The 21,970-nt window shown below is 50.0% G+C and overlaps 2 protein-coding genes across 3 annotated transcripts; one reads left to right on the forward strand and one right to left on the reverse strand.

The window, feature by feature from the left end:
- The first annotated feature begins 18 nt into the window (after window positions 1-18).
- On the forward strand, window positions 19-2,214 carry NT5C (5', 3'-nucleotidase, cytosolic). Its single transcript, XM_028112318.2, has 5 exons — window positions 19-252; window positions 1,177-1,277; window positions 1,356-1,416; window positions 1,606-1,720; window positions 1,836-2,214. The coding sequence occupies exons 1-5, from the start codon at window positions 55-57 to the stop codon at window positions 1,994-1,996; spliced, it is 636 nt and encodes a 211-aa protein (XP_027968119.1). The 5' UTR covers window positions 19-54; the 3' UTR covers window positions 1,997-2,214.
- On the reverse strand, window positions 2,207-21,181 carry ARMC7 (armadillo repeat containing 7). 2 transcript variants are annotated; one of them, XM_028112561.2, is made up of 3 exons: window positions 20,839-21,181; window positions 20,601-20,744; window positions 2,207-4,571 (listed from the first exon to the last, which is right to left on the reverse strand). In XM_028112561.2, exons 1-3 carry the CDS (start codon window positions 20,927-20,929, stop codon window positions 4,210-4,212), a joined length of 597 nt encoding a protein of 198 aa, XP_027968362.1. In that variant the 5' UTR covers window positions 20,930-21,181; the 3' UTR covers window positions 2,207-4,209. The 2 variants fall into 2 exon arrangements, with proteins under 2 accessions (XP_027968362.1, XP_027968368.1); XM_028112567.2 differs by having other exon boundaries at window positions 4,335-4,571; window positions 20,665-20,744.
- Window positions 21,182-21,970: the final 789 nt, after the last annotated feature.

The following is a 21,970-nucleotide window of genomic DNA, read 5'->3' on the forward strand; positions in this document are numbered from 1 at the left end:
CCCACCCCCCGACCCTCGGCAACCTCGTCCTTCCGCTGCCCGGCGGCCGCAGCGATGGCGGCGGCGATGGCGGCGCGGCGCGCGCGCCCCGTGCGGGTGCTGGTGGACATGGACGGCGTGCTGGCCGACTTCGAGGCGGGCCTCCTGCGGGGCTTCCGCCGCCGCTTCCCTGGGGAACCGCACGTGACGCTGGAAGAGCGCCGCGGCTTCCTCGCCCGCGAGCAGTACCGAGCCCTGCGGCCGGACCTGGCGGTAGGTAGGGAGAGAGCGGGAGGGGAGCTCCTACCCCACAGTGACCCTGGGAGCAGAAGCCCCGACCCCACAGGGCGCCCGGAAGCCGGGCGTCCCCACCCACAGAGAGCCGGCGAGCCAGGTGCCCCGACCACACAGTGTACCCGGGAGCGGGAGCCTGGACCCCACGTTGTCGCCAGGGCCAAGTGCCCCGACCATACAATGTCCCCGGGAGCGGGAGCCCCGACCCCACAGAGAGCCGGGGAGCCAGGTGCCCCGACCACACAGTGTCTCCAGGAGCGGGAGCCTGGACCCCACGTTGTCGCCAGGGCCAAGTGCCCCGACCATACAATGTCCCCGGGAGCGGGAGCCCCGACCCCACAGAGAGCCGGGGAGCCAGGTGCCCCGACCACACAGTGTCTCCAGGAGCGGGAGCCTGGACCCCACATTGTCGCCAGGGCCAAGTGCCCCGACCATACAATGTCCCCGGGAGCGGGAGCCCCGACCCCACAGAGAGCCGGGGAGCCAGGTGCCCCGACCACACAGTGTCTCCAGGAGCGGGAGCCTGGACCCCACATTGTCGCCAGGAGCGGGAGCCCCGACCGCACAGTTTCCCCGGGAGCCAGGTGCCCCGACCCCACAGTGTCCCCGGAAGCAGGGAGCCCGACCGCACAGGGCTTCTAGGAATGGGAGCCCTCCCCTTGGGCAAGACTGCCTCTGCTCCGTTTCCAGAGACACCCCCTTTCTGTTTAACAGAATCCTCACTTCAGAATCCTTTGTTCACCCTGGACAAGAAAGTCTGGAAGAATGCTTCCCCCTATGTAAAATCCTTTCCCTGTGGCTCTGATTCGGGAACAGGTCCCCCAGGAATCTTACTTTGAGAGTCCTCCCTGGGGCTAGATCTGCTGGAGGCAGAAGCTGGGACAAGAACACGGTTTCTTTCAGGACAAAGTTGCCAGTGTGTATGAAGCCCCAGGCTTTTTCCTAGACTTGGAGCCTATCCCTGGAGCCTTGGAAGCCATGCAGGAGATGAACAACATGCAGGAGTGAGGAAGGGCAGAGAGGGAGGGGCGGTGGAGTAAGGGCCCGTACCACCCTAACTAACCCGTGCCCCTTCCACGCAGCACGGAGGTCTTCATCTGCTCCAGCCCTCTGCTGAAGTATGAACACTGTGTGGGTGAGAAGGTGCGGTTACCCCAGTCCTTCATAGCAAACGGCTTCCTAAGTTCTGATGCTTAAAATAAACCAGCAGAACTTAAAACACAGGAAGTGTGTGTGGGGGGGGGAGGGGAGCAGCATCTCTCAAAGGCTGGAGACCCTATTCCCACCTATTTACTCACTGGCCCTACTGACAGACCTGTGTCCTCACTGCAGTACCGCTGGGTGGAGAATCACCTGGGGCCCCAGTTTGTGGAGCGCATTATCCTGACGAGGGACAAGACGATGGTCTTGGGGGACCTGCTCATTGATGACAAGGACACCATTCGAGGTTAGACCTGTTTTTCTGGCAACCTTCCAGGCATCTGGCCTGCTGGGATTAGGGAGAGGGAGTAAAATAGATTACTGACTGCATCTCACTGCCTTTCTCCCATGTCCTGCCCCAGGCCAAGAGGAGACCCCAAGCTGGGAGCACATCTTGTTCACCTGCTGCCACAACCAGCACCTAGCCCTATGCCCAACAAGGAGACGGCTGCTCTCTTGGAGTGACAACTGGAGGGAGATCATAGAAAGCAAGCGGGGGGCCAGAATAGTGGATAGTAGCTGAAGGAAGGGAAGGCAGGCCAGCAGGGAACCCCAGCAGAGCTGAATGGCAGGTCAGTGTCGTGGAGGTGGCCCCCAGCACCGTGGAACAGGGAGACACAGTAACCTCCATTCTCAAAAGCCAGCCACCTGGAACCCAACAAGATGGCTGGCAAGGAAACATGGTGGGAAAATCACTCAGGAACCTTTTTAATAAAACACTTTGACTCACCACTCTTTAAAGGCCCTTTATTCAGGAAAGTAAAGGGCCAGGAGCCCTAGAAGGGGCAGTCGGAATACAGGCTGATAGGCTTTCTCCTCCCTCATGTCCTTAGTCCAGTGGCTCCAGAACCTGCCCCACCTCCACATCTCAGACACCATCTCTCTTGCGTCTGCTTTTCCTTGGCCGTGTTAGAGGTCAACCTTGAGGGAGTGCAGAAGGGAGGCCAGGAAGCTCCCCATTGCTCCTGAACCTCAACTTTCCATGGGGATCCCATACTGCCTCCCCCGTGCTGACCAGTGTACACTGTGGACTCCAAGCCACACACTTCTGTTTCTGGTCCTGTCTCCCTTGAGCACCACTCTTGCATTCCTGAAGCCCTTTTGTCTGAGATTCACTTCTAGGGGCAGGGATAACCCCCTCACTAACCCAACCCTGATGGCAGAGGACCAGGACTTTCAGGCTGGGGCCATGGGGTGATGAGGGAAGAGTACACAGCTTCAAGGGTTTATGCCTGTATTCTGACGTATCCTCACCCTCATGTCTGAATGCCTGATGGCTACCTTAAGTCAGTGGGCTGTACCACTAAAGAGCAGGGGCACCTGTGTGGCTCAGTTGGTTGGGTGTCTGGCTCCTGGTTTCCGCTCAGGTCGTGATCTTGGGGTCGTGGGATAAGGCCCTGCGTCGGGCTCTCTGCTGGGTGCAGATTCTGACTGTCCCTCTCCCTCTGCTCCTCCCCACACTCTCATTCACTCTATCTCTAAATTTAAGAGGCGCGGTTACCTGGGTGGCTCAGTTGGTTAAGCGTCTGCCTTCAGCTCAGGTCATGATCCTGGAGTCCCAGAATCGAGTCCTGCATCGGGCTCCCTGCTCAGCAGGGAGTCTGCCTCTCCCCCTGACCTTCTTCCCTCTCATGCTCTCTACCATTCTCTCAATAAATAAATAAAAAATCTTAAAAAAAAATTAAGAGGCATCTGGGTGGCTCAGTTAAGTGTCGGCCTTCGGCTCAGGTCATGATCTTGGGGTCCTGGGATCGGCCCCGCATCGGGCTCCCTGCTCAGCGGGAAGCCTGCTTCTCCCTCTCCCACTGCTTGTGTTCCTGCTCTTGCTGTGTCTCTGTCAAATAAAATGTTTTAAAAAAATTAATTAAAAAAAAAAACGGGATGCCTGGGTGGCTCAGTCAGTTAAGCGTCTGCCTTCTGTTCAAGTCATGATCCCAGGGTCCTAGGATTGAGTCCCACACTGGGCTCCCTGCTCAGCGGGGAGCCTGCTTCTCCTGCTGCCAGCCCCACCTGCTTGTGCGTCTCTCTGACAAATAAAATCTTAAAAAAAAAAAAAGAGTAGAGACCACATCTTCGTCTTTGAAACGCCATGGTGTCTGGCAGATAGGCCTGTGTGGATAAACTGTGGGCCACAGAGTTCTTCAAGCCGGCATCAAGCACACCTAGCACCCAGCCTGGGGAGCTGGCAGTGCAGGTACCCAGCCTCCGTAGCCCTGGAGTGGGCATGACACCTTCCCAGAGCCCTGAGCTGGCTTCTCGTTTCTGTTCAAGATTATTTCAGATATTTCTGTTAAAGAATTCCTGTTTCCTCAAGCACAAGCAAGTCTAATCCCAGGCCCAGCTGTTCCTCATGAAAAGCCCCTTCTGTAAAGCCTCTGAATCTAGGGTCCCAGCTGCTTCTCACAGGAGGTTGACAGCCTGGCAGTGGGGCGCTGGGGGTGGGGGCAGGAGGCAGGAGTTTGACCTTCAGCTGGTTGAGAGTGCCAACCTATGGAAATGGCATTGCCTTTGCTCTCCTCCGTGTGTCTCAAAGTCTGGCCTCTTCTCTCAATGCCCCTCACCACAGTGTAAATACCTGTCATGCTGAGAAAACTCACCTTTAAAAAAACTGAAAGGACACCTTTTGGGGAGAACATGCTCAGTGGCAACCAGACTGCTCCTGCTCCCTGAGCCCCAACTAGGATTGTGGCCTCCTCTCTAACAGTCAGGGTATCATGGCTATGAGGTCTCCCTGGATCAGGGCTGCTGTGGGGCCTCAGTCCTTGGCAGTGGGATACCCAGGGCAGAGTGAGCCCTCCAGGTGCGGGCTTCTGCCACCTGGCTTGGGGAACAGAAGTCTTCCAGGAAGATCTGGGCCAGGTTCCGGAGCCTCGTGTTGGCCGAGAGAGAGAAGCGCAGCATGCACTGGACCACGGGCATGGCGGTCAGCTCAGGGTGGGAGCCAGAGCCTGGTGAGCTCAGGTACATGATCGTGGTGACAGCAGATAGCACGGTCTCCTCATTGGGACTGGACAGACAGTTGATGATGAGCGGGATGCCCCCTGTCTGCAGGATGTGCTCCCTGTTGGCCCTGTCTGGGCACAGGTTGCAGAGGCCTCCTGGGGAAGAACAAAGAGAGACTGAGTGCCTCAGGCCTGCGTATCCTCCCACCTCCCCTCCCAGCTCCTCTCTGCCCAACTTTGTCCCAGGAACAAGGGATCCAAAGTCCATTCTGGTATCCACCCCTTCAAGGCTCCTGAAGGCCTGCCTGCCTGCCACAGCCTAGCCTTGAGGAAGTGGATACCAATCCCTTTCCTCCTTGGGTCAGCCAGTTCAATGGTTGATATGCTTTCCTTTTTTAAAGCAAAACCAACAAACTAAATTAAAAAAACCCCAAACAAAAAATAAAACCCATGATATATCACTTTACAGAATTAAAAAACAGGGGCACCTGGGTGGCTCAGTTGTTAAGCATCTGCCTTCGGCTCAGGTCATGATCTCAGGGTCCTGGGATCGAGCCCCCGCATCGGGCTCCCTGCTCAGTGGGAAGCCTGCTTCTCCCTCTCCCAATCCCCCTGCTTGTGTTCACTCTCTCACTGTCTCTATCAAATTAATATATAAAATCTTAAAAAAAAAATTAAAAAGCACAGGTCAGGTGATGATTTCACAGATGTATACATGCCAAAACTTATCAAACTGCATCCTTGAAAGATGTACAGCTTATTATATATCAATTATCTCAATAAAGCTGTTAGAAATACTAGAAGCCAAATTATAAACCAACTTAATCCTACCATCCAACATTTGCTTTTCCTTCCTCAACTTCAAAATATGTGAATATATATAAACATTTAATAAAAATGTGATCCTTTCCTGTTTTGTAAGCCAGCTTTTTTCACTCAGCAATAGATTGTGAACATCTTTCCATGCCAACATATCTACAACCATGGCATCATTTAATGGCTGTGCAGAGCACTACCTTATGGATGCAGTGTAATTTACTAAAATGCTAGAGCAAGGGGGGACAGGTGGGGGCTGGCAGGGACATGCCTCTTCCAGGGGCAGGAGTCTGCCCGGGGCTGGCACTACCACCCCCTCCCTCACAGTACCTGGGTCAGTTTGAGTCCTGCTGTAGGGAAATATATATATATTTTTTTAAGTAAATGGTGGTGGTGGTGGTGGTGGTTTAAGATTTTTTATTTATTTGACAGAGAGACAGCAAGAGAGGGAACACAAGCAGGGGGAGTGGGAGAGGGAGAAGCAGGCTTCCTGCTGAGCAGAGAGCCCAATGCGGGGCCCGATCCCAAGACCCTGGGGATCATGACCCGAGCCGAAGGCAGATGCTTAATGACTGAGCCACCCAGGCACCCCTATAGGGAAATATTTTTAAAAGTTTTATCCATTCAGCCTCTACAGACTTGGCCCTGTGTTCAGAATAAAATCCAAATTCCCCTTTGAGGTCTTCATGGCCCTGCACCATCTGGTCTGGTCCTTCTCTGTCACTCACAGCCTCAGCCCTTGGACCTTCTGGCCCCAGATTTTCACATGCTGCCTCCCTTTTGCTGGTAACCAACACCTCACTGCTCCCTCACCAGTAAGGTTCCCCTGGAATTCCCCACTCCCCACCACGTCCAAGGCACTCCCTTCATCCCTCCATGCCATTTTCTTCATATGCTTAGAACCCCAAGAAACCACCCTGGCAGATTTGTTTTCTTGCTCACTAGCTGCCAAGCCCCACAAGAAGGCAGGTGCCTTGTGGTCAAGACCGTGGCCGTCTTACTCCCACCTGGTCCTTGGTGCCTGGTGCAAAAAGAGCTCCACAAATACCTGCTGAAAGGGCTGTAGAGCAGTGAGCTGGGGAAAGGGTTGAACTGCAGAGGCCTGGGGTCTGGATGGTCGGCTCCCTGAGATGTCACCTACCATGGGCTTCTGCAGTTCTGGGATCCGAGTTGTGGCTCAGAACACCTCTGAGGGAAGGAAGGAGCTGAGGGGCACTCCTGGAATCACGAGGCAAGGGAGATAAGGCACTCTGACAGAGAGGTCCCTCCCTATGGGACATGCAGAGGGCTGACCTGCTGATACCACCTCAGCACCCATTCACCCCCGTGGAGTCCTCAGCACATCCTGGGGCATCCTGTTGACTGCCTTCCCTACTTGCTCTGTCCCTGTCACTGGACATCATAAGGCAAGGCCCTGCTCTCTGGTTTACCTCCGTATCCCAGGCACCTGCAACTGTGGACACTCACTGGACACATGCTGGGAACATGACTGAACTCCAGGAAGTGTTACGATCACCCCGATTTTAGTGGAAGTTGAGGCGGTTGAGTAAGTCGCCCAAAGTCCCAGAAGATGGGAAGCCCTATGCCACAGTCATGGGACAGGTGGCAATGCTCTGGCAGGCCTCTGGCTTCCTGGACACATCTACACCATCTCTTCTGAACTACTGGCAGTGAACCAGCCTTCTACCCACACTGTAGGTTAATTGGGGGCAAGGGATGGGATTTATCTCTGCTGTAAAGTATGATAAGATGAAGTCTGAGTCACCCTTGGCCAGTGAGTCATCATCACACAGGGATGTGCCTGGGCGGAACACAGTCACCCCGGCCAGGGGATAATCAGATGGCATCTGCTGGAGGGTGAAGGCAGGAGGAGGCTTCCAGACAGCTGGCCCCATCTGCTCCCCATTTGTAGACCTAGGAAGTCTCCAAGGATGGATCCTGTGCCTGCCACAGCTTGCCACTGCCTGGGACCCAACCACAGGGCATTCTTGAAGCCCCTCTGCCTTGCTGGCAGCGATCCTCAGAGTGGGAAACAAGAGTGAGTGCTTGGGGGCGCCTGGGTGGCTCGGTTGGTTGGGCGACTGCCTTCGGCTCAGGTCATGATCCCGGAGTCCCGGGATCGGGTCCCACATCGGGCTCCCTGCTCGGCGGGGAGTCTGCTTCTCTCTCTGACTCTACTCCCTCTTGGGCTCTCTCTCTCTCTCACAAATAAATAAAATCTTAAAAAAGAAAAAAAAAAAAAAAAAGGAGCGCTTGGAAAGAGAAGGGCTTCAGGGGGTAAGGAGCCTGAATGGAAGCACCCAAAATGGATCCAGGGGACCCATGAGAAGCCGAGGCCACAGCTATTGAGCTCTCCCTCCCGAGTCTACCTCTGTGAGCTTGCCCTGAAGAACGAAGGAGGGTTGTAGGAAAAGAGGAACACAAAAACTGGAAGCTTCCTAAATAATGTCCAGCAAGAGCAAGCTGGTTGAATGCAGTTCAGTATGTCTGCATGATGGGAAATTCTATAATTCTTAAAAATCATGTTTTCAAAGAGTATTTAATATGGGAAAATGCTTGTAACATAAGGCTGAGGAGGAAAAAACGTCATCAAATTGTATATACAATAAAACTGCAATGAACAAGTAAGTCCGGCAAGATGTCACCTCTTCCGAGAGCCTTCCGCAACTGCCCTCACAGCCCCTTTCCCCAGCGCCCTCTCCTCACCTCTTTTGTGTCTCCTCTTCACACCTAAGGTACTTACTTGTCAGGTTAACTGAAGGTCCCCCACTAAACCACAACTCCCACCAGAGGGGGAGTTTGTCTTATCTCAATTGGTCACCTCAGCCTGGCATACAGCAGATGCTCAATAAATGGACAGACAAGTTAACAAAAGACAAGCTGGAAACACAGCAAAAGGTTAATAATGCTTATCTCTGTGCAGCAGGGTTAGGAGTCATTTTTATTTCCTTTATTTTCTAAGTTTACCTCCACAAAAATGTTGTTTGTTCTGTTTTGTTTTTTTGTTTTCTGTGGAGAGGAAACAGGGTAGAAAATGTTATTTTTAGGGACACCTGGGTGGCTCAGTTGGTTGGGCGGCTGCCTTCGGCCCGGGTCATGATTTAAAAAAAAAAAAAAAAAAAAAGTGTTATTTTTATAAGCAGGAAAAGGATTTTTTTATTTTATTTTTTTATTTTTATTTTTTAAAGATTTTGACAGAGAGAGACACGGTGAGAGAGGGAACACAAGCAGCTGGTAGTGGAAGAGGGAGAAGAAGCAGGCTTCCTGCTGAGCAGGGAGCCCGAAGTGGGGCTCGATCCCAGGACCCTGGGATCATGACCTGAGCTGAAGGCAGACACTTAATGACTGAGCCACCCAGGTGCCCCAGGAAAAGGATTTTTTTTAAAGACTCCCTCATTTCAGAGCAAGTGAGGGAGAGAGTGTGTGCGCATGAGCAGAAGAAGGTGCAAAGGGAGAGGAAGAGAGAGAACTTCAAGCCGACTCCGCTTAGCATGGAGCCGGACCCGGGGCCCAATCCCAAAACCCTGAGATCATGACCTGAGCCAAAATCAAGAGCCGGCCACTTAAGTGACTGAGCCACCTAGGTGCCCCGGAAAAGGGTCTTCTTTTTTAAAGCTAAATTTCATTTAAGATTGATTGATTGATTGATTTGACACAGAGAGAGAGAGAGAGTACAAGCAGGGGGAGCGGCAGGCAGAGGGAGAGGGAGAAGCAGGCTCCCCACTGAGCAGGAAGCCCAAGATCCTGAGATCATGACCGGAGCCAAAGGCACCGGTCGCTCAACCGACTAAGCCACCCAGGCACCCCTAAAGCTAAATTTCATTTAGAAAGTGAAACTCACCAAATGACACCATTAAAAAAAGTAAAAAGACAAAAGGAGAAAATATTAATAACCTATCTGAAAGAGGACTCCTTCCAGAATACATAAAGAATATATATTAATACCTATCAAGAAAAGATCAACACGACGTAAAAACGAGCAAAGACTTGAATAAACTCTGCACAATAAGAGCGATGCATACAGTGTGCTTGTCACTAATTCTCAGAGAAATGAAAATTCAAACCATGAGCTGATGTCTCCACACACCTACTGTAATGGCTAAAACAGACTAACAAGATTAAGCGCTGGTGGGAGGTGGGGCTGCTGGAATTCTCCTGTGCCGGTGGCCAGGAGTCTCACACGCTACCATTGGGTTGGAAAAGTACATGGCTGCTTCTACTAAAGTCAAACATACACCTACCCTATGACTCAGCAATTCTACTTCTACCTGAACCTGAGAGAAAGGAGTACCTATGTACGCGAGAATACTTGCGTACAAACATTCATAACAGCTCTATTCATAAAGGCTCTACACTAGAAATAAATCTCCATTACCAGGTGAACCAGATGAAAAAATTGTGGCACATTCATACAAAGACGTGAGCTAATGATGCTGTAACAATGAATCTCAGAAACACCCAGTGAAAGAAACCAGACACAGGAGTACATCCTGTGTGATCCCACTTAGATGAAGTACAAGAACAGACAAAACAGGGGCACCTGGCTGGCTCAGTTGGTGGAGCGAGCAAATCTTGATCGGGTTCGTGTTGTGAGTTCAAGCCCCACATTGGGTGTGGAGATTACTTAAAAATAAAAACTTTTTTTTTTTTTAAGAGACAGAGAGAGTGCATGCACTTTCGTGTGCAAGAGCATGAGGGGGAGGGGCAAGAAGGAGAGAGAATCTTAAGCAGGCTCCATGCTCCATCATCCACCAAAATAAAATCTTAAAACAACAACAACAAAACAGGTAAAACCCATGGGTTAGAATAGTGGTTACCTGGGGGTAAAAGACACTAACTGGGAGAGGGTCCATGGAGGGACCTTTCTGGGGGAGATGGAAACATTCTCTATCTTGATTTTAGTGCTGATTACACAGATGTACATATACCTTTTTTTTTTTAAAGATTTTATTTTTTTATTTATTTGACAGAGAGAGACACAGCAGAAGAGGGAACCCAAGCAGGGGAGTGGGAGAGGGAGAAGCAGGCTTCCCGCCGAGCAGGGAGCCTGATGCGGGGCTCGATCCCAGGACCCTGGGATCATGACCTGAGCTGAAGGCAGACGCTTAATGACTGAGCCACCCAGGCGCCCTGATGTACATATACCTTAATGAATTTAAAAATCCATCAAACAGCACTGGGTGTTGTATTGAAGTGTTGAATCACTGTATCATACGCCTGAAACTAATATTACACTGTATGTTAACTACTGGAATTTAAATAAAAACTTAAAAAGAAAAAAAAAGGTCAAGAAAAAGAATTGTCAAATCGACAGAAGATATGTGCACTTCACCATATGTTGATCTCATGGCATCTTAAACCACGGTTACCAAACAGAAAGGAGAACAAGTTCTGACTGGCTGATGAACATGTTTTAGACAAACCAGACAAGACACAAAGAGAACAAGGGGCAAAACCTGGGCCCTCCTAGGCACAGGGAACCACAGAAACTCCCAGGAGAGGCAAAAGAGAAAACCCCGAGTACAACTGAGGATGAGAAAGCTGGAGGCTCAGAGAGGTCAGGCAGGTGACCTCAGATCACACAGCAAGTAGGGCACTGCTGCTGAGACAGGAGGGTCTAAGGATTGTTCTGGGGATTAAATGAGGTCATGCCCACAAGTGCTTAGCGAGCGGCTGGGGGCTGGGCAAGCCCTAGGAGAGAGCGGCCGCAGACTTTATTCCCTCTGATGACTCAGCCACCCCAGGGCGCTGGGCTGGCTGCTGCCCATCCCAGATAAAAATCTTCATTTGAGACTATTTGTTCTTGGGTTTCACTTTAGCGTCTATAAAAAGGAGGGGAACAGGGTGAAAGGGACAGGGATGGAAGTGAGAGTTCTCTCAAAATACCTTGTATACAAGTTTTGACTTAAACTCATGAATGTCTCCCATCATAACAAACATCAAATTAAATCAAAAGGAGAGAAAACATGGCTTTTCATACTTCTGACCTGTATTTCACTTCTGGGAATTTATGCTACTGGTATACCCTTACAGGGGAGAAATGGTATACAAATAAGGTCATCCACAGCAGCACTGCTCGGAGAGCAAAGGGAAACAAGTGAATGTCCACCCCTAAGGGGGTGGCTAAACACCAGTCCCGGGTGCCAGGGAATGGCATGCAGCATTTACAAAGAATGAGGCAACTCTTTGTGGGCTGACACTGCAGGTGCACCAAGACATGATGCTAAGTTAAAAAAAAATAAGAAGCAGAACATACGTATAACACCACACATGTGGAACCTGCAAAAAGGTATACGTGTAAATACACACAGATTTGTCTGTAAATCCCTGAAAATATCTCTGGGAGGATAGAAAAGAAACTAGTAACAACGGTTGCTTCCAGAAAGGCTACAGAGGGAGTTATCATTCACCATGTGACTCAATCATGTTTTCACATAAATTAACGCATACACACACAAAGTGTGCTCGTGCCTGTAACTCAGAGGAAGGGGAACTGGTCTCTGCAAGTCTGGGAGGAATGGCAGAGGCTGGCTGCCCTGCTCCAGCTAGTGTGGAAGGGAGCAGTGGGGTGAGAACACTGACATCACCTCCTTTCTATGAAGGGGAATCCTGCCACAGATGGATAGCTGAGGAATTTTTTTTTCTTCTTTTTTTTAAAGTTAACTCTATGCTCAACATGGGGCTCGAACTCACGACCCTGAGATTAAGAGTTGCATGCTCTACCAGCTGAGCCACCCAGGCACCCCAGAAATTATTAAATTATTATAAGTCAGGAAGGTGTTCACCTCTGATAGGAAAGAGAATTGAATCAGGAAGGGACATAGAGAGGTTTTTGGATTGCTGACATTATTTTTGTTCTTGACCTTGGTGCCGCTTATGTAGGCATTTGCATTCGCATTGCTAAACTCTACCTGTATGTGTCAGCCCTCTTCTGTATCTGTGGGTTGCAGGTATGGGCCTTGGGCCAGCCTCTGGGGCTATAAACAGGTGTATATATGGTTGGTCCACATCTACTGTGTGCCGGGAGGGGGACGATGCTTAATCACATTATTTCTCTCCCCCATTTTACTGATGACGAAACCAAGACTTAGAGAAACTGAATCGCTTGCTCCAGTCACCTGGGTCCTCAGTGGCAGTACTGGGATTCTAACTAGATCTGCCCACCAAAGAGCTCTTGCTCCATCCTCCATACGCTGGGGCTTCCTCGTACCTCCTTGTATCTTCCTTGTACCTCCTTCTCTGATGAGTTAGGCTCCTGGGGTCAGACATCTTTCTGCTTAAAAAGGAATTCCTCAGGGTGGGGAGCGGCTCAGTTGCATTTGCCTTCGACTCAGGTCATGATCCCAGGGTCCTGGGATCGAGTCCTGCATCTGGCTCCCTGCTCAGCAGGGAGTCTGCTTCTCTTCTCCCTCTGCCCCCGAGGGATGCTTACTCTTACTCATGCTTACTCTCTTTCTCTAGTGCTCTCTCTCTCAAATAAAATCTTTTGAGAAAATTTAATAGTTTCTAATTAACAAGCAGAACTTAAAAAAATTTTTTTAAACAAAGTCCTCTATTCTTTTTTTTCTTTAAAGATTTTATTTATTTGACAGAGACACAGCCAGAGAGAGAACACAAGCAGGGGGAGTGGGAGAGGGAGAAGCAGGCTTCCCGCGGAGCAGAGAGCCTGATGCGAGGCTCAATCCCAGGACCCTGGGATCATGACCTGAGTCAAAGGCAGACACTTAATGACTGAGCCACCCAGGTGCCCCAAACCTTTAAATTTTTAATAAAAAATGATTTTAGGGGCACCTGGGTGGCTCAGTTGGTTAAGCATCCGACTCCTGATTTCGGCTCAGGTCACGATCCCAGGGTTCTGGGACTGTGCCCTGTTGGGCTCTGTGCTCCGCAAAAAGTCTGCTTACCCCTCTCCTTCTGCTTCTCTCCCTGTTCACTAATACACAAATAAAATCTTAAAAAAAGTTTTTTTTTACAACATATATATCCCTATGCTAATACTATAATTCACTTCTGCCTACTTTTGGACTTCATGTAAAGAGTTACACTGTATATATCATGTGTCTAACATCATCTGCTTAATGTTGTGTTAGTAAGATTACTGCATGTAGCTACAGATTGTTTATTTACCTTGCTAAGTAAGGAGTATGAACATCCCACAATGTCAGTATCCATTCTATTATTGACTGTTTTAAGTTTGGGACTGCTACAAATAATGCTGGTAGTGACATTTTTGCACATGTGTCTGGATGTGCATGTGCCCTAACCCTATGAAGGTAACTGCTGGCTCATGGTGTGCCTCTCTTCAATTGTACTAAATAATGTTTTCCAGAGACCGCTGAGGATTTAGCTACCAGCCTTTTTCTAAGCACCACCACCATCTAGTGGCAACTACATGTATTGCAGGAAATAGAAGACAGGAAAACAATTTAACATGGATTCTGGGAGGCCACCTACTTGAATCCTGTTTTAGTAACAAAACTGCCAGGTATCCTGTGATATCCTAGGGTTCAACCAGTTTTCATGGAGGCAGAGAGGTCTTTCCTGGTTCCGTTCTATCTCCATACAGCATCTAGGATAGACACATAGGCTGCATACAGAACACCTGAGAGTCAACCAATAGTACTTTGGGCAAACATTCCCAAATTAATGCCAAAGGCTGTCTGAGTTTTTATTTGGAGCAAGAGCCCCAAATTCTTTCACTCATTTGGGTATTTACTGAGATCCTGTCTTTATATCTGGTCTTCCATAATTCTGCCACTCCCATCCCCCATTCCAAACAAGGGCCAACCAGTACGGCCTCCCAGTGGCAGGTACCCTTAGTCGCCAATCAAATGGGGCCTGGACTGTGAGCACCACCAGTAGGAGCAGGGATGACTTCCCACCAGAAGCACCTCAAGGATAGTGTGGAAGTGTAACGTGTGGTGGAAAGAAAAAACAAGGAAAGACGACACTCTGGAGTTTGAGCCTTGGTTCCGCCAGCTGGGGCCCCTGGGCAGAGAATTTGGATCCAGGGAGAATGGGTAAATTCCTGGCTCCAGTCATCACTAACGGTGGGACCCTCAGGCAACGGACCTAACCTCACTGAGGAGTTGTTTCCTCACAAGTAAGGAGGGCTTTAGCACTACTGGCCTTGTGGTTGGTGACACATTCAGAGCCCTTGCAGGGCGACAACCAAAAGGTAAGTAAAATAGCTCTACAATTGTTCTAAATGGGCAAATCCACAAAAGAAAAGGCCGAGAAAGGGAAAGGTACAGAAACTCCAAAAGCCCTGCATGTTATCGGCAATTGCTGTAACCAGATCCTTCTTGAAGGCTGCAGTTATCCCGCCCAGGTAGGTGTCTGAGGGGTCACAGGAAGATGGCCCCCACAGAAAGTCAACAGGCACACCAGCTCACCACTGTTGAGTGATTGCTGCAGCTTTCAGCCCTCAGGGCACGTGGAGCCCCCTGACAGGAGAGGTCTTATCTCAGAGCTAAACTCATCAGCACCACCTGAAAGGATGCCTGGATCGTGCTGGGCTGCAAGGACGGACGGAAGCCTGCATTCCGACCCTCACCTGCCACTAAACAGCTGAGGGGGGTGGCCTATGCCTCAGTTTCCTCATCGGTGAAATGAAGGGTTTGCAGTGCCTTTCGAGCTTTCACAGTCCACAATCCTAGGAATGGGGAATTCCTCTGTTCTCTTCTAGAATCTGACAGCTTTGGGTTTCCGTCCCAGGCTGGCACTCTTTAAAACCTCTGGCCAACCCGCGGATCCTTCCCAAGCCTCAGACTCCTTATGGAAAATGGAGGTTCTGAGCACACCTACTTTTTTTTTTTTTTTAAAGATTTTATTTATTTATTTGAGAGAGAATGAGAGATAGAGAGCACGAGAGGGAAGAGGGTCAGAGGGAGAAGCAGACTCCCTGCTGAGCAGGGAACCCGATGCGGGACTCGATCCCGGGACTCCAGGATCATGACCTGAGCCGAAGGCAGTCGCTCAACCAACTGAGCCACCCAGGCGCCCAGAGCACACCTACTTTTAATGTGTCTCAGGGTCAAAGGTGACAAAGCACAGAAGCCAGTATGTGGCACACAGAGGGTGCTCCATAAGTGCTAGCTATTACTACAAGTCCTTCTAAGCCCCAGAACACCAGCTCTGTAACCAGGGGCTTGGCTGCAGGGGTTCTCTTGAAGGACAGCATGCTATCCCACCTCACCTCTTTGGGAGATGAGGGAACTGTTTATCCTCAAAAGGGCTGGGACACCAGGCCCTTGGGTGGAGGCCTGGGGATCCTGCAGCTGCAGACACTTTGCATTTAATTCTCTCAAAATTCTGTGAGGCAGATGCCCCACCTGACAGATGATGGGAGAAAGGAAATCACATGCCCAGAGTTAGGTGGGAGAGCGAGGACTTGAACCCAGACCTGCCTGACCCTAAAGCCCAGCTCTTATCAAACTCACTGTGCTCCTTGCCAAACAAAAGACACTGGTTTTGGTTCTGTGAGCCTGAGGCAATCTAAACCAGATCTCCTCTGTCGTTCCTCCAGAACGAATCCCACTCAGGGCCACAGCACTAAGTCATGGCCCGTACTCTGCACCTTCTGGGCCCTTCCCTCCTCTTCCCCAGAGATAAGCAAAGCTGAGCTCTGCCCTCATGGAGATACAATTTCAGGCCTGCGACCAGAGATGAGAGTCAAAGCTACAAAGCACAGCACAGAGCCTATTAGCCAAAAAAGCACCTGACAGTGTTTCCCATGCAGGGCCGGCAACATGAGAAGGAAATGACAGCAGTAACAAAATATGCATCTAAGTATGACTGGGACTCTCCTGTCTGCAGACAATCCCATGGAGGGAGTCAAAGCTGAGGAAGCAACTACTGTGGGGATTAGGAGCCTTGTGCTGGGAGGAGAGGAAGAGAAAATGAGGAAAAGTGGCAGGGAAAAGGAAAACTGGTGATAAGGATACTAAGAAAGTGACCAAAGTACTTTCACGGAGACACACACACGGAGACACACTTCTCCTCCCCACAAGTCCTGCAACGTAGGGCAAGCGCACGTGAGAAGGTGAGTCTCAGAGAAGGGACACATGGATCTTGTCCACGAGAAGCAGCTAGGAAGAGGAGAAGCTGTGACTGTGGGCTCCAGGTCTAGGGCCGGTCACCCACTCTGGGAAGCCGCCCAGGAGAGCAAGAACCCAGGCCAGGCCCAAGGTTCTCAGGGTCTTAAGAGTGGGGTCTTAGACCTGGTCTTAGACCAGGGTCTTAGAGTGCTCTCTTGCCCTGGGCAAGTTCCTTCCTGATCCCACAAAAACTTTTTGTGGGGCACTGCTCCTTTTATACAAGTTTTCTCCAGTCCAAAGCTTGAGTTGCAGGAGCTCTGTCACTCCTAGGTGGAGGTTATGCTTCGCAGGGGAGACTGTCACCATTCAGATGGCAGAATCTGTGGAGCAGAGGACTTACACAGAAGAAAATCTTAAAGTGACCGATGGTTTAGAATATTTATTTAGCATAATGATCTTCCAGGGGGCCTCAGTCTAGCCCTCTCCACAGGTTGAAGAGTCCAGGAAGCCCACCCAGAGCCCATCCTCCTTTCCCCCATACCTGGAGCTCCAGGCCCTGAACCTGCTCCCACACCAGGCCCCTGAACCTGGGCCTCTTTCTTGGATCCTGACTCCCAAGGTGGACTCTAAATCCAAGGAGTGGCCACAGAGCAGGTATGAATACAGCCAAGATGTCCACACACATGGGTGAGACCTACTAGGGTGAGAAGGGATGACCCCCATTTGTACTGTAGCCCCAGGCACCCCAAACAGTGGGGCCAGCCTGGATAGTCTTTCAAAATTTTACAACACACCTACCTGAATTACTCAGCGCAAAAAAAAAAGAAAGAAAGAAAGAAAGAAAGAAAGAAAGAAAGAAAGAAAGAAAAAGTGTTAGTTGATCCTATCAAGCCCTTCAATCTAACTTCTAGGTTCCAGGAATAAAGGGGAAAGAGGAACAAGCTAAATGACACCAGAAACAGGCAACCAGACAATTAGGAAACAATTAGAAGTTGGGAAATTCTGCAGAACTGGTCTGGATCCTTCAACAATTAGTGTCATGAAAAGAGTCTACCAATGATTAAAAGAGATAAGTTATGTAGTGCCTTCCTTCCAAAGAGTACAATATGGAAAGAGGAGGAAGAGAATAGCTTTACAGTGGAGAAACCTGACCAATACCACCTCAGCCGGGTGATCAAGGCCATGATCAACAGGGAGAAGTCATGCTGACAGCACGGCTCTGTGACATGATGTGGTGAAAACGGCACTTACTTCTGTAGCTGTCCTCCCCTAAAGCCCACAACCCCGTCTAATCAAGAGAAAAGCATCAGACAAATCCCAGTTATAGGACAGTCTACAAAATACCTGACCAGCATTCCTTGAAACCCATCAATGTCATCCAAAAAAGGGTAAGTCTTAAGAAACCAGCACAGTCCAGAGGAGCCCAAGATGTGACGACTAAAAGTAATATAGTATCCTGGATGGGATCCTAGAACAGTAAAAGGGCATTAGAGAAAAACTAAGGAAATGAATCAAGTATGGACTTTAGTTAATAATAATGTATCAAAGGGTGCCTGGCTGGCTCAGGTCGTGATCCTAGGGTCCTGTGATCGAGCCCCATGTTGGGCTCCCTGCTCAGCTGGGAGCCTGCTTCTCCCTCTCCCTCTGCCGCTCCCCGCTTATGCTCTTGCTCTCTCTGTCAAATAAATAAATAAAATCTTAAAAAAAAATTGGGCTTATTAATTCTAACAAATGTATCATACTCATGTAAGTGGTTAATAATAGAGAAACTGGGTATGGCATATATGGGTACTCTCTGTATTATCCTTGCAATTTTTCTTTTTTTTTTAAGATTTTATTTACTTGCCAAAGAGAGAGGGAGAACACACAAGCAGGGGGAGCAGCAGGCAGAGGGAGAAGCAGACTCCCTGCTAAGCAGGGAGCCTGATGTGGGACTTGATCCCAGGACCCCAGGCTCACGACCTGGGCCGAAGGCAGACGCTTAACCGACTGTGCCACCCAGGCGTCCCTCCTTGCAATTTTTCTAAAACTGTTCTAAAATACAAAGTTCAAAAAAATAAAAATAAAAATAAAATACAAAGTTCATCGGAGTGCCTGGCTGGCTCAGTCAATAGAGCATGTGACTTTTTTTTTATTTTTTGAAGAGAGAGAGAGAATGTGTGTGCACGAGCTCAAGAGAGAGCATGAAGGGGGTGTCAAGAATCTCAAGCAGGCTCCATGCCCAGCACAGAGCCTGACACGGGGCTCCATTTTACAACCCTCAGATCATGACCTGAGATGAAATCAAGAGTCGGTTGTTCAACTGACTGAGCCACCCAGGTGCCCAGAGCACATGACTCTTGATCTCAGTGTTGTGAGTTCCAGCCCCACACAGGGTATAGAGCTTAGTTAAAAAAAAAAAAAAAAAAAAAAAACATATATATATATATAGTGTGTGTGTGTGTGTGTGTGTGTGTGTATAAAATACAAGGTTCACTTAAAAAGAGAGAGAAAGAGAGATGGAGATCTAAGGAACATAAAAACCAGATTAGATGCCCTTTTGGGAACTATTAGAAAAATTTGCTTGACTAGGTGTTAGGTGATAATGGAAAATTATAAAAGGTTTCTTTCTCTATGTAAATAAGATTCCTTTCACTGTGTAGAAAATATATTTTTTTAAGATTTTATTTATTTATTTGACAGAGAGAGCACAAGCAGGGGGAGCGGCAGACAGAGGGAGAAGGAGAAGCAGGCTCCCCACTGAGCAAGGGAGCCCAACACAGGGCTCGATCCCAGGACCCTGAGATCATGACCTGAGCCACCCAGGTGCCCCAAAAATATTTATTTATGTACTTATTAGGAAAAAAAAAAAGATTTATTTAGAGAGCATGTGCTCAAGTAGGGAGAAGAGCAGAGGGAAAGGGAGAGGGAGAGAGGGCATCTCAAGCAGACTCCACATTGAGCTCGGGAGCCTGGCATGGGGCGATTCCACGATCCCAAGATCATGACCTGAGCTGAAATTAAGAGTCAGATGTTTAACCCACTGAGCCACCCAGGCACCCCCAGAAAAATGTTATTTTTTAAGATGCATGCTGAAAGAATAATTTTTGTTTGTCCTCAGAATAAATTCCAAACTCTTTCCCATGGCCTAGAGCTAAGTCATGTAAACTCTGGTACCGCCCACCTCTCTAACCTCATTTTGTACCACTTTGCTTCACTCCCCACAGCCTGCCACGTCAGCCTTCTTTCTGGCTCCTTCTGCTTTAGGGTCTCTGCCCATGCTGTGCCTCTTCCTAGAATGCCTTCACATGCTGGAGGAAATGAAGTAGCCCCCACCTCTGCTCTATCTCATCACCCTGTTTACTTCCTTCAGAGCCTCAGCTTTTCTTTTTCCTTAAGATTTTATTTATTCATCTGACAGAGAGAGAGACAGCGAGAGAGGGAACACAAGCAGGGGGAGTGGGAGAGGGAGAAGCAGCCTTCTGGCGGAGCAGGGAGCCCGATGAGGGGCTCGATCCCAGGACCCTGGGATCATGACCTGAGCCGAAGGCAGACGCTTAATGACTGAGCCACCGAGGTGCCCCAAGAGCCTCAGCTTTTTGTTTGCTCACCATGTGTCTCCCCCTACTAGAATGTAAGTTCCTTGAGGGCAAAGACCTTTCCTCCACTTGTTCACCATCTCTCCAGCATTTAGAACAGTACCTTATTCACAGTATATGCCCAATAGGTATCTGTCCACTGAATAATTCAACAGGTCTTAGACCATAATAACTACAGGAGTTTTAAGCCATTCAAAGTCACCTCTACTTCTCTTGATATTACCATATTAAAATAAAGATGTTTAAAAACAGCATTCTAGGGGCGCCTTGGGTGGCTCAGTTGGTTAAGGGCCTGACTTTGGCTCGGGTCATGATCTCAGGATCCTGGGATCCAGCCTTGAGATGGGATCTGCACTCAGTCTGTTTCTCCCTCTCCCTCTGCCCCTCCTCCTGCTCGTGCTCTCTCTCTCAAATAAAATCTTTAAAAGATTAAAAAAACAGACAGCATTCCATAAACTTTTTCCCCTTCAAGTGGCTTCAATGCATTCCCCCATTTATGATCTCATCTCTCAGTAGGAGGAAAGGCAGGCATGTAGAGGGAGTCCTGGACATTAGTTCCAGACCTGATTCAAGCTAGCTGTGACCTGGGACAATGTGTGAACCGAGGAGGTGGCAAAGACATCGCTGGCGCAGACATCGAGATCTGCCTTCTCAGCAAAGGGACTGCCTAAAAGATTCCTTTCCCCGTGACTGACTTTTAACTCACTTCACTAAGTCAAATCAGGTATCTGGGAGACCTGCCCCATCCTTACCAATTGCAAACTCCACCAGGGTTTCGTTCTCCTCCGACAGGGAATCGAGGAATAAATCAAGGACCTGCAGCTGCCGCAGATACTGGTAGTTATTGGGATCATAGGCGAAGTTGGCGAGGTTGGCCAGTACTTGCTCCTTGGCGTCTGCAGCAGAAAAGTGGCGCTGGAGCCAGGTCCGGGACGGTTGTCACGGCCGGACCCCTGCCCCGTCCCTTGCCCGCCACACTGCCGCTCTCACCTTGGCTCTCCGTCTCCTGGAATTCCGTGACTAGTGCCTGCAGGTATCCCAGGCGCCCGACGTGGGGGTCTACCTTTGGCTTCTGGGCCATGGTCAGGGCGGCAGAGGGGGCGGGTGGAAGGGCAGGAGAGTGTGGGAGGTGCGACCGGAAACGGGTTCCTTACCTGGCTTCAGGTTCTGCAGTAATTTGCTGCCGAAATTGGAATGTGGGGGGTGGCGTGGGGTCTCAGGACCTTGTTAGAGTTGGGCGCGAAAACCTAAATTTGGAAACGGGAAACGAGAAGGAGGGAGTAGCAGCCCCCTCACAGCAGCTCCAGAGCTAGATTTCCGGCTCGATTCCAGGTTTCCGGCGGAAGCCGCGCTTAGCCCGCCACCGGAGGGCGGAAGGGGCGGGTCGAGGCCAGCAAGAGGAGGGGCTGTCGCTGAGCTCGGTGCGCGTGCGCGGCGCGCTTAGTGTCCTAAGGCTCTGGCTGGAGGGGATCCGCCCTCGGAAGGGTGCAGAAGCGTTCAGGTTGCTTTAAGGAATACCTCTAGGGCGCTTGGGAACCCATAGGAGTCGGAGGGCGTCTACGTGGGGAAGTGTCGGGGCAGAAGAACTTTCAGACACCCTTGCACTTGACGAGGGTGCGCAGCCCGGCCTTCTCGACCAAGGGACTCCCCCTCTGGAACTCGGGCATCAGTTCCCTGCACCCCGACATGGGTCCTTTGACACTATCTTCTGGTCTTTTCCAAAAAGCCGGGTGAGCCTGGCACCTTCTGCTCCCCAGCCCTGAGCTGGCCACCTCTGGCTAGGAATTACAGGGTAATAATGTCCTAAGGCTTTTTGCCAGCCAGGTGGATGGGGAGCGCTGGGGGCATTGATGAGCCCCAGGACCCTCCGTTCACCTAAATGTACTGCTTTGGCCGCTCTAGGTTGTGGAGCCCTGGATGCTGAAGCCCTTTGGCCCAATTCTCTTTCTCAGGGCTTCTCAGGAAGGTAATGTGTGACCTAGGCCTCGAAGGCACAGAGAATAGAGTACCAGGCAGGGAAGTGGCCCTATTGCACTCCCACTGTGCTTGAAAATGTTGGGGTAAGGGGAGTTTGGTCTGTGAGCCCCTTGAGGCTAAGGACCACGTATCTTGAGGTCAAAAT

Source organism: Eumetopias jubatus, unplaced genomic scaffold (assembly GCF_037043125.1).
Source record: "Eumetopias jubatus isolate StellerSeaLion01/CBP00866 unplaced genomic scaffold, mEumJub1_p1.0 scaffold_10, whole genome shotgun sequence".
In the NCBI taxonomy this organism is placed as follows: Eukaryota; Metazoa; Chordata; class Mammalia; order Carnivora; family Otariidae; genus Eumetopias; species Eumetopias jubatus.